The sequence below is a fragment of the Triticum aestivum genome, chromosome 6D, assembly GCF_018294505.1.
Source record: "Triticum aestivum cultivar Chinese Spring chromosome 6D, IWGSC CS RefSeq v2.1, whole genome shotgun sequence".
NCBI classification, from domain to species: domain Eukaryota; kingdom Viridiplantae; phylum Streptophyta; class Magnoliopsida; order Poales; family Poaceae; genus Triticum; species Triticum aestivum.
The window spans coordinates 9,557,791-9,571,461 of NC_057811.1; the positions used below are offsets into that span (position 1 = coordinate 9,557,791).

The 13,671-nt window shown below is 43.7% G+C and overlaps 1 protein-coding gene across 1 annotated transcript; it reads right to left on the reverse strand.

Moving 5' to 3' along the window:
- Positions 1-2,090: 2,090 nt before the first annotated feature.
- LOC123140731 (3-oxoacyl-[acyl-carrier-protein] reductase 4-like) lies at positions 2,091-11,467 on the reverse strand. Its single transcript, XM_044560014.1, has 11 exons — positions 11,292-11,467; positions 9,488-9,632; positions 9,184-9,237; positions 8,451-8,531; positions 8,305-8,350; positions 8,123-8,217; positions 8,009-8,041; positions 7,371-7,505; positions 2,495-2,588; positions 2,204-2,286; positions 2,091-2,123 (listed from the first exon to the last, which is right to left on the reverse strand). The coding sequence occupies exons 1-11, from the start codon at positions 11,465-11,467 to the stop codon at positions 2,091-2,093; spliced, it is 975 nt and encodes a 324-aa protein (XP_044415949.1).
- Positions 11,468-13,671: the final 2,204 nt, after the last annotated feature.

A 13,671-nucleotide genomic window follows, 5' to 3' on the forward strand; every position in this document is an offset into this window, starting at 1 on the left:
GGAGACGCGAGAGGCGGGGCGAGGCTGACGTGGCACGCCCCGGTTGGCTGCGGGCGGCGGCGCGGGTTCGTCCGGCGCAGGACGGACGCGTCCGGCGGCGGAGAGGGGAAGGGGTTAGGGTTTGATCTGCGCGAAAATTTCGGGGATCACCAATTTATAGCTAGAGGGAGCTAGGAGACTCCAAATGGAGTGCGGTTTTCGCCCACACGATCGTGATCGAACGACCGAGAGCATGGAGGTGACTTAGGTGGGTTATTGGGCTGTTTGGAGGGTTGTTTGGCTGCAACACTCAAAAAGCCGTTGCGGTTACCCGGTTAACCGTTGGAGCATCAAACGACCTCCAAATGGAACAAAACATGACAGGTGGTCTACCGGTGGTATACCAAAGCCACTTGGCAAACCTCGGTCCATTCCGAGAATGTTTAGCACCTGCTCACGAAAAGAGAGAAGAGGGGGTGCGCCGGTGCATGTGGGAGTGTCGGATTGCAAGACGGACAACGGTAAAAATGCTCGGATGCATGAGACGAACACGTATGCCAATGAGATGCACATGATGACATGATATGAGAGGCATGGCATGAACAAAATGTAAAACGAAAGACAAAACCCAACCACGGAGGGAATATCATAACACATAGCCGAAAATGGCAAGAGTTGGAGTTACAAATATGGAAAGTTACATCCGGGGTGTTACAGTAGAGAAGGGCTGTCAATGAACATAAAGAGATGGAGAAAGTATTGATTGGACTTGTAGAAGCAGTCAAATTGTATTTCTATTGAAGTGTGTACTTTTTCTTGTCGTCTTGTTTGGATCAATTCTCTTAGTGGGAACTGGTCAACTATGTGCCCAGAATACCGTTTAACGAAGTACTTGAGTAGTGAATCCTAAGTCGATGGCTTAGAAGTAAATCATTGTGTTAAAAAATTTGGGAGTTAAGCTTTGAGGAGCCTTTTTTTAGGTGTAGCGGAGATGCGCATGTTGAGATGTATGTGTGCCCACATAAGAAGGATCGGGTCCTAAATGATGATATGTGGGATAGAGTTGGGGTAGCACCGATTGAAGAAACGTTTGTCCAACATTTGAGATGGTTTGGACATATTCAGTGCATGCCTCTAGAAGTTCCGGTGCATAGCGGACGGCTAACGCGTGCTGATGAGGTCAGGGTAGACCGAAGTTGACATGAAAAGAGTCCATAAAGAGATATCTGAAGGACTAAATTATCACCGGGTGCGTAGAAGCTAGTTATCCAGAACCATGAGTTGGTCGTGAGATCGTATGGGTTTGAATTCTAGCCTACCACAACTTGTTTGGAACTAAAGGCTTTGTTGTTGTTGAGAACTGGCTGGAGCGCTGCCTTTCAATTAGAAGAAAGAGGGTGTTACAAAGTTTTACACGTGGCATTTTTAGGGAGGTGAGCCGGGAACCTAAAAATAGGGGCATGAATTACTCACGAAAGAGAAAGCAACTGATGTGTGCAAGCGGATATCCGCTAAAGCTAGGCAATCTACCTCGGTAGGTCATTCTCTTTCCAATTATACACGGTGGTTCCTCTCCTTTAAGGAGGCTTTTGTCTTTTGAGGATCTAAATTTTAAGGGTTCAGATGGAGGTGCTCTTAGTGACTTGAAAAATAAATGAAAAGAGAAAGTAACTACCCATCAATCCATCCTCCTCCTACAGATTGTCAAAAATTGGTCAGTCAGTCAATAAAGAAATAGTTGAAAACAACTGATATAACCAATGAAAAAAATAGCGCCCTACAGCAAAATAGCGGCGACCTCAAAATATGCTATTAGCGTGCTATGTCGCGCTATAGCGGGCTATTAGCGAGACATTGTACACCGATATATTTAGCGAGGCAATTCTCAATACGCTATAGCGTGCTATTAGCGACGCTATAGCGCGCTATTTTTTCCCGTGGATATAACACATGTCTTAACTTCCCTACAGTCACACCTATTTATTTGTGTACGAGATTACAATGTTCAAGTGAGGCAACCTAAATCTACGGCCCAAAATTGTTTGATGCACCACACATAAATATCCTGCTAGGTGGAGCACATGTTAAGCTCTATCAAGCTTGCAAAGGTTTCACATTACCATCCCACCATCGATGACAAACACCTGCCAAGAGATAATTCAGAAACAAACCTATTAAGTTTCACATAACCAATTGGCACGAACACTGTCAATATTACACCAACCTGTCCGGTGATGTAGCTGGCCGCAGGATTCAGGGCCAAGAACTCAACCAACCCAGCAACTTCCAATGGCTGGACATACCTCCCTGTGAAGTTGTTGAATGAAGCATTAGTGCCGACTGGAAAAAATCACTTAGTATATATAGTGCACAAGGGCGCACATGTACATAACATAATACTATACAGTAAGTTTTCTGAAGAATTTTTTCTTTTGCTACACTTAGGATTTATGTACAACAGTCAGAATATGAACAATGCTAGCTTTAAGCAGAGGTTGCAGCTTAAGATGCATACCCAAGGGAATAGTCGACAAGATTCTCTTCTCAAGCTCCTCTCCAAGTTCAGCGGTCATGTCTGATGCGATGAATCCAGGTGCGATTGCATTCACCTGAGTATTCAAAACTGTTCAGAAGTTGGACTACAATTTTATGAGTTACGAGCTAACAATGAAAAGCCAGAGAGACACTAGTGCAGAACCGGGCTTTAGCGCCGGTTCGTAAGGGCCTTTAGTGCCGGTTCTGCAACCGGCACTAAAGAGTGGAGACTAAAGCCCCCCCCCCTCCCCCCCCCTTTACTACTGGCACGAACCGGCGCTAAAGTGCCACCACGTGGCACGAGCCAGGCCCGGGTGCTGGTAGACCATTAGTACCGGTTAGTAGCACCAACCGGTACTAAATGTTTGGGGGTTTTGGTTTTAATTTTGATTTTTCCATTAATTTTGTGTTTTCCATTTAATTCTTTTTTGTTTGCTGGTATTTTACGATACTACATATTGTACACGTTATGCATATATATAAATAGATTTTCTCGTAGAACCGATATATATATATATATATATATATATATATATATATATATATATATATATATATAATCGAATGTCTCACAAGCACCATTAATTATTCACACATACACATGTATATATATACAATTTCTCATACATGTTGTCTTGGTGCCTTCGGAGCACGATGACAAGTGGTTCATGGGGGCGCTAGCGGGTAATAGTATTCTCCTTTGGGATCTATGACCTGGTCGAGCAAAAATCCCGCTATTCCCTCTTGAAGTGCTCGTATGCGCTCTGTTGGTAGGAGCTGGTCCCGCACCTCTTTGAACTGTTAAAAAGGAGATCAATATGCATGTGTATTAGTTGTGTGACTAGATATCGACAATCATGTAAGATTTGTGAATAGTGTTTTGGCAAACGTACCCGGTCCTGTCTATCAGATCTGCTCCTTTCGGACGCCATCATGCGAATGTTCTCGCAAACGTAGTATGCATACACTTCAGTCCCCGGCGCCTGCTTCAGGGCCTTTACGAGAATAGAATTTAATCAGATAATAATCAATTAAGCATGTTAATTAATTATGGTATTGAAACAAGAATTAAAGAGATGGTAGCTAGCTAGCTAGTACTACTTAATTACTTACCTTGGGTCGATACCAACATAGTTTTTGTCGCCATTTTCCTGGAGTCACCTTGATGTACTTTGCCCAAGCCCTGCCCGCGGGCAAAGAAAATTAATAAAGGAGTTATTAAAAATAGTTCATATCAGGAAATGACGAACTAAATAGGCTGAGATATAGTTAATAATGATTGAAATAATCTGTCGACTATCCCCTTCACGATGCTGTAGTCACTATCTTTTTTAAGTAGTGAGTCCAGTACTTCAACTTTTCCTTCGTCAACTTTAATGTCTAACAAGATCCAGTGAAAACTGTATGCGCATACGTTTGCATGTATAAATTAAGCGGGCATGTGTATAACACTAATCAACTATAACCCTAAACCCTATACACTTATTAACATCTAGCTAGTAAACAAAAACAGAATTTGTAGTACAAGACAGTGTGACTCACTCGAAGTTGCAAGGAAGTAGTATATCTTCATTGCTCCAGCATGCATTTCTCTACATCTTGTCTACACCATTCCAATTTTCATGTGTATTCATTAACGGTATTTGGGTCAATGAACCCAATGCCATAGCGTCCAGCTTTTTTCATTTCATACATCTTCATCCTGCATAATACCACAGAAAAGAATATATAGTGAGGATATATAATTACAGATAATTAATGATCAATCAATGAGCACTAGAGCTAGCTTGAGACTTAAATTACAGAAAGAAATCACTTATAGACAATAGCAACTGACGATAGATTTGTCGAGTGCATCTTGATTGAATAACTGAAATAGTTCTGAATACTCAACGGACAGAGCTTTCTTATTGAAGCAATGATCTTCCTTGACTTGCACCATGAGGGACTCTCGATTGGAAATCTTGGTAATTTTCATGTACCAATCATGCAATTCATACATTCTCGTTGGGAGGTTCTTGACCTCCTCGGGCTCGACCAAAGGTTGGCCCCGAACATATTTCCGTTTTATTTCCTCCTCTCTAAGCGGAGACATGGGCTCGATACCGAGGAGTTGTCCAACAGTGATCTTGAGCATTTCAGCCTGCATTATATTTAAATGGATGCTCGGGTCAATATTCATTGTGAATGGAGCAATTTCATCAAACTTTTCATAATCTTCTGACATGTCTGTCTTGTCATCCACTCCCACGATGTTTCTCTTCCCAGAAAGAACTATCTGGCGCTTTGGCTCATCGTATGATGCATTCGCTTCCTTATCTTTTCTTTTTCTCGGCTTGGTAGACATATCCTTCACATAGAAAACTTGTGCCACATCATTAGCTAGGATGAATGGTTCGTCTGCATACGCAAGATTGTTGAGATCCACTGTTGTCATTCCATACTGCGGGTCTTCCGTTACCCCGCCTCGTGCCATATTGACCCATTTGCACCGAAACAAAGGGACCTTCAAACCACGTCCATAGTCAAGTTCCCATATCTCCACTATGTAACCATAATATGTTTCCTTTCCCGTCTTGGTTGTTGCATCAAAGCGGACACCACTGTTTTGGTTGGTGCTCTTCTTATCTTGGGCGATCGTGTAAAATGTATTACCATTTATCTCGTACCCTTTGAAAGTCATTATATTCGAAGATGGTAACTGGGACAGCGAGTACAGGTCATCTTCAATAGAGGCGTCATGCATGGTACGTGTCTGCAACCAGCCGGCGAAACTTCTGGTTTGTTCACGTGTAATCCAGTCATCAGACCGCTCCGGGTGTTTGGAGCGTAGAAAATTCTTGTGTTCGTCCATATACGGAGCTACCAAGGCGGAATTCTGTAGAACTGTGTAGTGTGCTTCAGTGAGAGAATGTCCGTCCATACATATTATTTGATTCCCTTCTAGCGTGCCTTTTCCATCCAGTCTTCCCTTATGCCGCGATTCAGGGACACCAATCGGCTTAAGGTCAGGAATAAAGTCAATACAAAACTCAATGACCTCCTCATTTTCATGGCCCTTGGAGATGCTTCCTTCTGGCCTAGCACGGTTATGAACATATTTCTTTAAGACTCCCATGAACCTCTCAAGGGGAACATATTGTGTAGAAATACAGGACCCAAAACGTTAATCTCTTCGCATAGGTGAACTAGGACGTGCGTCATGATGTTGAAGAAGGATGGTGGGAACACCAACTCGAAACTGACAAGACATTGCACCAAATCATTCTCTAACCTTGGTATGATTTCTGGATCGATTACCTTCTGAGAGATTGCATTGAGGAATGCACATAGCTTCACAATGGCTAATCGAACGTATCCGGTAGAAGCCCCCTCAATGCAACCGGAAGCAGTTGCGTCATAATCACGTGGCAGTCATGAGACTTTAGGTTCTGGAACTTTTTTTCTGCCATGTTTATTATTCCCTTTATATTCGACGAGAAGCCAGACGGTACCTTAATACTGAGCAGGCATTCAAAAAAGATTTCCTTCTTTTCTTTGGTAAGAGCGTAGCTGGCATGACCCTGATGTATGCCATCTTTTCCATGCATACGTTGTTGGTCCTCCCGTGCCTCAGGTGTATCTTTTGTCTTCCCATACACACCCAAGAAGCCAAGCAGGGTCACGCAAAGATTTTTCGTCACGTGCATCATGTCGATTGCAGAGCGGACCTCTAGGTCTTTCCAATAGGGCAGGTCCCAAAATATAGATTTCTTCTTCCACATGGGTACGCGTCCGTCAACGTCATTCGAAACAGGTTATCCGCCAGGACCCTTTCCAAAGACTACCTTCAAATCCTTGACTATATCATGTACATCAGCACCAGTACGGTGGCGAGGCTTCGCCCGGTGATCCGCCTCACCTTTGAAATGCTTGCCTTTCTTTCTTACGGGATGTCTGCTCGGAAGAAATCGACAATGTCCCAGGTACACATTCTTCCTACAATTGTCCAAATATATACTGTCGGTATCATCCAAACAGTGCGTGCATGCGCGGTATCCCTTGTTTGTCTGTCCTGAAAGGTTACTGAGAGCAGGCCAATCATTGATGGTCACGAACACCAAGGCCTTTAGGTCAAATTCTTCCCCCATGTGCTCATCCCACGCACGTACACCTGTTCCATTCCACAGCTGTAAGAGTTCTTCAACTAATGGCCTTAGGTACACATCAATGTCGTTGCCGGGTTGCTTAGGGCCTTGGATGAGCACTACATCATAATGAACTTCCGCTTCAAGCACAACCAAGGAGGAAGGTTATACAACCATAGAGTCACAGACCAGGTGCTATGGTTGCTGCTCTGCTCCCCAAAAGGATTAATGCCATCTACGCTTAGACCAAACCATACGTTCCTTGCGTCATCTGCAAACTCCTTCCCGTACTTTCTCTCGATTTTTCTCCACTGTGACCCGTCAGTGGGTACTCTCAACTTTCCGTCTTTCTTACGGTCTTCTCTGTGCCATCGCATCGCCTTGGCATGCTCTTTGTTTTGGAACAGAGAGGAAGAGGGGAAGAACAGAGAGGAGAGGGGAAAGGGGAAGAACGAAGGGTTTATGTAGGACGACCTTTAGCACCGGTTCGTGCCACGAACCGGTACTAAAGGTGCTGGAGGGGCCCAGGACTGACAACATCCTGCCACCACTCACTTTAGTACCGGTCCGTGGCACGAACCGGTGCTAAAGGTCGGCCACGAACCGGTACTAATGAAAGCGGCCGGCTAGCCGTTGGAACCGGCACTAATGCACACATTAGTGCCGGCTCAAAAGCAAACCGGCACTAATGTGCTTGACATTTGACCATTTTTCTACTAGTGAGATCACATTGATATTCCTGCTTGCCAATTCCGTAGCAACTGCTTTTGTGAAACCAATGACCCCAGCCTTGGCAGCACTGTAATTAGCCTGCCCAGCATTGCCAGTAAGACCAACGACTGATGCTATGTTGATGACTCTTCCCTGCATTAAACATAAATAAGTAGCTTATAACCGATAACAAAAAAATTGATGAGGTGACTTCTGATTCTGAGCAGGGCTTCTTTTATGAAGAACAAACACAGTATCCTACTAAGTCTAAGAGGGACAAACTAGTTCTCTTGCTTTGGTGCACTAGCAACATGTATGGCCTTATACAAATTTTCTTTCAGCTCTACGTGTTTCAGAAACACAATAAAGCAAAGTAAGGAGGCCACCTTTTTGTCCTTCAGCTATGAAGTTAAGTGTAATTGAATCACCTAGTAGCTATGAAGTAAGGATACAGCTATGAAGCTTGCAAAGGTGTAATTGAAGTACTCCCTTCGTCATCAAGTTAGTACAAAGTTGAGTCATTTATTTTGGGACAGAGGGAGTGTATGATTAATAGGACCAGGGGCTAACGCATACCAAAAATATTAAACTCCGATAAGTAGCGCATGGTAGCAAAAATGTTCAAACCAATTCAAAGAATGAAACAAAACAAAAACCTTCTTTTTCTTCGTCATTATTTTTGTGGCAGCCTGTAAAGAATGTGCAGGTGTAAGAAGCATAAACATTATTCAAGTACAAAATTTTCAAGAAATAAAGGGACGAGCACGTACCTTTGTACAGAGAAAAACACCAGTAAGATTTAGACCAATTACTTCTTGCCACTGGGATTCCGCCATCCACGTCAACAACGTGTCTCGCGTAATCCCTGGTTACAGAATGTTATTTCACATGCAGAAAAACAAATTAACAGTAGAGAAAGCTAAACTGGTGCAAACTAACTGTTGGTACCTACCTGCATTATTTACCAGGATGTCAATTGTTCCCCATTTATCAAGAGCCTGGTGAAATCCATAAACTAATGATAACCAAGTTTACATAATCTGATCAATATATAGGTAGAAGGAAAACATTTTCCATTCATTAAAAAGTTGCACTTACTGCTTTCATCATAGATTCTACATCAGCTTCTTTAGAAACATCTCCTCCAAAGGTAATAGCCTGACCACCAGCTGCTTCAATCTGCAAAATAGGATTACATTGCAAATAAATCAGTGCATTTAGGCTTAGCAGAGAAAAAATGAAGAAAAAAAACAGTTTAACAAATAAAAAAAACTAGATGCCTCTCCCGAAACTAACAATGTTTTAATGGTGGTATCAGTGTATTTTTAGCTAGATGAATCAACATTAGAAAAATACAATTGATTTCTTTTAGCCTTTACGAACTATTATTGTTACCATCTACTAGTCTGAAAAAGAAATTACAATGGGCCGATGAAATTTTCCGAAACTAATACCAAATGACTATATTTCACACTGCATTGGATGATTTCTGAAACAGATCAACACAAGGGTCATGTTTACTTGATCATAAATGAGAATGAAAATTCAGCACAACTGTGTTTTTTCTTACTCAGATAAGAGGTCAGAAATAATAACAACGACTAATATGCATGTCCGACGTTGCTGAGAACTAAGGGGCAAAATTCGGCAAGTAAAATATCTAATCTATTTGCAATGGCAACCGAAACAACTAATTTAATACTCCTTATGGCAATCACCAGTTACAGTCTGTCTTCGAATATCTTGTAACTGTATGATGCAAATTAACAAACGGGTAAGCAGATATTAAAAAAAATATGTGCACATATTATGTTTTAATCAACCATCTCACCTCTTTGGAGACTGCTTCAGCCTCTTTGGAGGATCGTGCATAATTCACTAGGACCTGCAGGCAAAGTCGGCGTGAGGTCCCTGGGGTTAAATTTAGCGTTGTGCAAATGGGGAGGAGATAGCCATTTGCATATGCAAGAAGAGAGTTATAACTATACAACCACATACATATCTGGCCATCTAGGAATATCTATTGCTTTGAGTTAGAAGAAGAATGTGAGGTTGCATCTTTCAGAAATAAATGGCACTGAATCCACTCTTTCTGCACATACAGAATGACAATCTAAGACAGCAAAGTAGCTCACCTTGCATCCAGCTTTTCCAAGAGTCAATGCAATGGCTTTTCCAATCCCTCTGGAAGCACCTGTAACGACAGCAACTGGAGCTTCCGGCTTTGTAGCATCCTGCACAACTGCTTGTTCAACAGCAGCAACATGGGTGCACACGCCATCGGTTTAGTAGCGCAAAAGGTAAAAAGAACCTCCCAACAGAGAATTTAGCCCTGAATTTACACCTACATGAGTGCTTAATTAGAGAGAGAGAGAGCGAGAGAGAGAGAGAGATTTCATCTTTGTCATCTCATTAAGCCCTTGTATAGAAGTTTTCACCTCCAATCTAACAAAGTTATAACGGTGCTTAAATTGTTCAACCATCTGCTATTCTGCTTAACACTCACACTGAAGCACAAAAACAAAGTGGAGCAGTTCCTAGAAAATGCATTCATGTGGTGCATGAATCTTAGACCCCGATTGCACACAGCGCCACGTACGCTACAACGGATGGATCTTAGTTCTTAGACCCTGACGATCGAGTGGCAAAGAGTGGATAGCATAAAACTACCACAATTCGTGTTATGGTTCCAAAAAACTATCGAAAATTTGTTTATGACTGATAACTACCACTTTTGGTGTCGTCTGTTTCAAAAAACTCAAAACACCCGTTGCTAAGAAATTAAACTGATTTATGACAGGTCGGGCCCACACCTAAACGAACCGTCAGTTTGACCGCTTGTTTGACCGTTAGCTGACATATGAGGCCCACATGTCAGTCTCTTCCTCATTTCCTTCGCTCCTCTCTGCCTCCCTTCTCCTTCGACGTCTACTAGCTCAAATCCCCACCGGCAAAAGAACCCGAAGTTCACCGGAGACAGTGGCGCGGCCATAGCCGCCGGCCACACTACTGGCCACGCGCACGACCGCATCCACCCGCACAACGGCGCTCTTACGGACGGCGGCGTCTAGTAGGGCAACGGAGCGACGGCCACCTCTCCTTCCACCAGCGCCAGCCGCCCCTTCTTCCACCTCGCCGGCGTCGGCCACCGCTCCTCCGGCTCCACTACAGCCTCCTCTCCCCAGACCCTCTTCTCCTCCCTGTAGCATGCAGCCCGACGCGCCGCCCTCTACGTCGTGGAGCCATGGCGCCACCGGCCAGAGGCGCTGCCCCCCATTGCCGGCGAACCCCAGCAGCCACCACTCGTGCAGGGGTCCAGACGGACGTGGGTCGCGGCCGCAGGTGGCACGGGCGGCTAACTCCGGAAGGAGGCCTCCCTGGATGCGGTCGTCCATTGCGGCGTCCAGCATTGCGACGAAGCCGTCCACCCGCACCCTGTGCGTACTGGACGACGGCGACAGAAGGGAGCTCCGCGGCGGCGCCATGGCTGCTGCCGGCGAGCTCCTCACGGCGGCTGCTGGCCGGCGAGCATGGCTGCGGGCGCACAGCCATGGGAGGGACTTGATTGCTTTTTTCAAAAGATTACAGGGACCCGATTGCGTTTTTGAAACATTTACAGGGACCCAATTGTTTTTTTTGCGAGGAAGAGACACTGACATGTGGGCTCCGCATGTCAGCTAACGGTCAAACAAGAGGTCAAACTGACGGTTCGTTTATATGCTGGTCCGACCAGTCAGAAGATGGATTAAAATGTTAACAACGGGTGTTTTGAGTTTTTTGAAACAGCCGACACCAAAAATGGTAGTTATCAGTCACAAACAAATTTTTGGTAGTTTTTTAGAACCATAACACGAATTGTGGTAGTTTTATGCTATTCACTCAGTGGCAAACCAAACCAGCAGCGCGACGGAAGCCAAAGAGAAGGGCCATGCGTTACCGGAGGAGAAACCGCCGGCGGCTGCCCAGACGACGCAGCCGGATCGGAGCGCGGACGGGCGGGCGGTGGCCCCGCCGAAGGAGACAAACCCCCTGCGGGCCGCGGCCGAGGCGGCGCGAGGCAATTGGGCGGCGGCCGCCCGGGACGAGAAGGATGCGGCCGAGGTGGCGGCGGCCATGAGCATGAGGGAGGCGGAGGCGGAGGCGGGAAGCCAGCGGGGCCAACGTGGCGTGCGATCGAGGAGGAGGGGTTTGGGGCTTTGGAAGGTCGAGCAAAAGCCAGGGCGTCTCATGGAAAAACTGACGTTCTGTCGTTCAGGGTTAGTTCCAAAAATGCTAGACATACGAGGTCTTACAGGCAATTACGGGCTCCTTCTAATCTAAACTAACTAAACATGCCCCTCAGCCCCTGATTTTCATGTGGGTGGGCCCACGTCCCGCCTAACCTCCAATTAAAAACTGCCTAATCACCCTGTAACACTTCTCAGCCCGTAATTATTTGTTGATGTAGCAAAGCTCGGTTAGTTCTGTCGCGATCCAGCGAACGAAAAGGGAAAACGTTCGCTGGGAGAACCCCCAGGTCGAACAGATAGCCTGTCAGGCCGTTAACTGGGCCTCTCCCCCTCCCAGCGTCGTCGTCCCATAAGCCGAAAAAATGCACATTATATTTGAAATAAATTTGATGCGCACATAGTCTGCTGGGCACCTTTTTTTTTTGTGCCCACACGGTTTTTACTCGTGTGCACAAAAAATCATTTTGCAAAAAAATCACAGATTATTCATTAAAAATAATAAAAGAACATAAATTAGCCAGAAATATATAAAAATTAAAAATCCTATGCATGCAAAAAAGGTGCCCATGATGTTTGTACCTAAAATGCCATGCATGCAAAGAGGAAATTACCATGATATGCTGAAAAGCACGAGGCCGTGAGCCGTTCGCTCGAGATCGACTCGTTTTTTGGCTCGAATCAAGATTGATTCGAAAAGAAACGAGCTGAGTACGAACACTTTTTGTAGCTTGATTGAGAAATGAGCCGATCTTGAGCCGATACCGGCTTGCTCGATTTTAACTCGATAGCTCGGCATGATATGTTAAATGATCATGCCATATATTAAATGAAAATAGGATAATTTATTACCATATATGCCGTCTAGGATTTTTCTCCACTTTATTTACAAGAAACATGGAGGCTTAATTAATTATAGACTAAATTTAGCCCTTATTATGGTACATGGTTGGTCGTGTGTTAAATATTCTGTTGTTTCTGGCAAAAGTTCACATCATATTCACCTTCAGTTTTTTTTTCTTTCACTCGAGAAGACCACCGTCTGCTGCCAGTTCGTCCAACAGAAGATGAGCTCTCTCGAGTATGAAGAGATTGTTGTACCTTCAATTGGAGCAAGCCTGTTTTTTTTTCACTTTCACGTCATCTAGTTGGTACTAATATAGTTTATAAATAAACGAAGGATCTCTGAATTTTTCTACTATTATTTTTCTAGATCTGAGTTATAGTTAGACTGTTCAAGTGCAAAGTACTATTGGATAGGGAGACATGGTGGTCTTCTTTAGTAATAGAGAAACAGTACTGGAATATGATTAAGAGATCTCTGAAACGTGTATATATGAATGAACGGTACTAAAAGACTTTTGGCCAATAATTTGTTTTCCCAGTGTATATATGTCATGAATTGTTATAATATATCAATACTAGACATTCAGTTGTGCGAGAATAAGCCAAACTGCTTCTAAGAAATTTATATTATCATCATTCTGATTAGAAAAAAAATTAGTGCTTTTTTATGTCGTGTTGTGCCTTATGTAGTTGGAGTAATAGTCGTATATTTTATATTTTTTATCATCTCATTTAGCTCGAAAATAGCTCGAGATCGTTACAGCTGATCATGAGTCATGTTCTACTGCTCGACCTTAAGCTTTATTAAGTTTGAGCTCGCTCGAATTTTAATATGAGTTGAGCTGAGCCAAGTCCAACTCGCTCGAACTCGACTTGTTTGCCTAGCCATGGTTTTTTGCCATCGTATAGACACTATGGCATAGGCCGTGGGGAAAAACAAGAAATATATACACTTTGCCACAACAATTATGGAGCTGCCATGGCAAGAAACTATTTTTTTTTGTCATGACAACTAAAAATCACAAGGATTTAGACACGCAGGTAGTAGAAAAGTGCCATTTTGCTAGCTAACAAAATGCCATGTTTTTGGGCAAATCATGTAGAAACTGCCAAGGGCAAAAATAATGGCAAAAATGCCAAGTTCTAAATTTTGCCATGTCACTAATTCACAAAAGTGTAACAAGAATAGATTTGCCATGGCACATAAACTTGAAATGCCATGTCTCTAATTTAAAGAAAATACCATC

What these genes read in the sequence shown, in the direction of transcription:
- LOC123140731 (XM_044560014.1), bottom strand. Translation starts at nt 11,467, where the DNA reads ATGGCCGCCGCCACCTCGGCCGCATCCTTCTCGTCCCGGGCGGCCGCC. An exon ending in TTGGAAAAGCTGGATGCAAG is followed by an intron (nt 9,238 to 9,487) that starts GTGAGCTACTTT and finishes CTTTGCCTGCAG; the next exon opens with GTCCTAGTGAATTATGCACG. An exon ending in TAATGACGAAGAAAAAGAAG is followed by an intron (nt 7,506 to 8,008) that starts GTTTTTGTTTTG and finishes TGTTTAATGCAG; the next exon opens with GGAAGAGTCATCAACATAGC.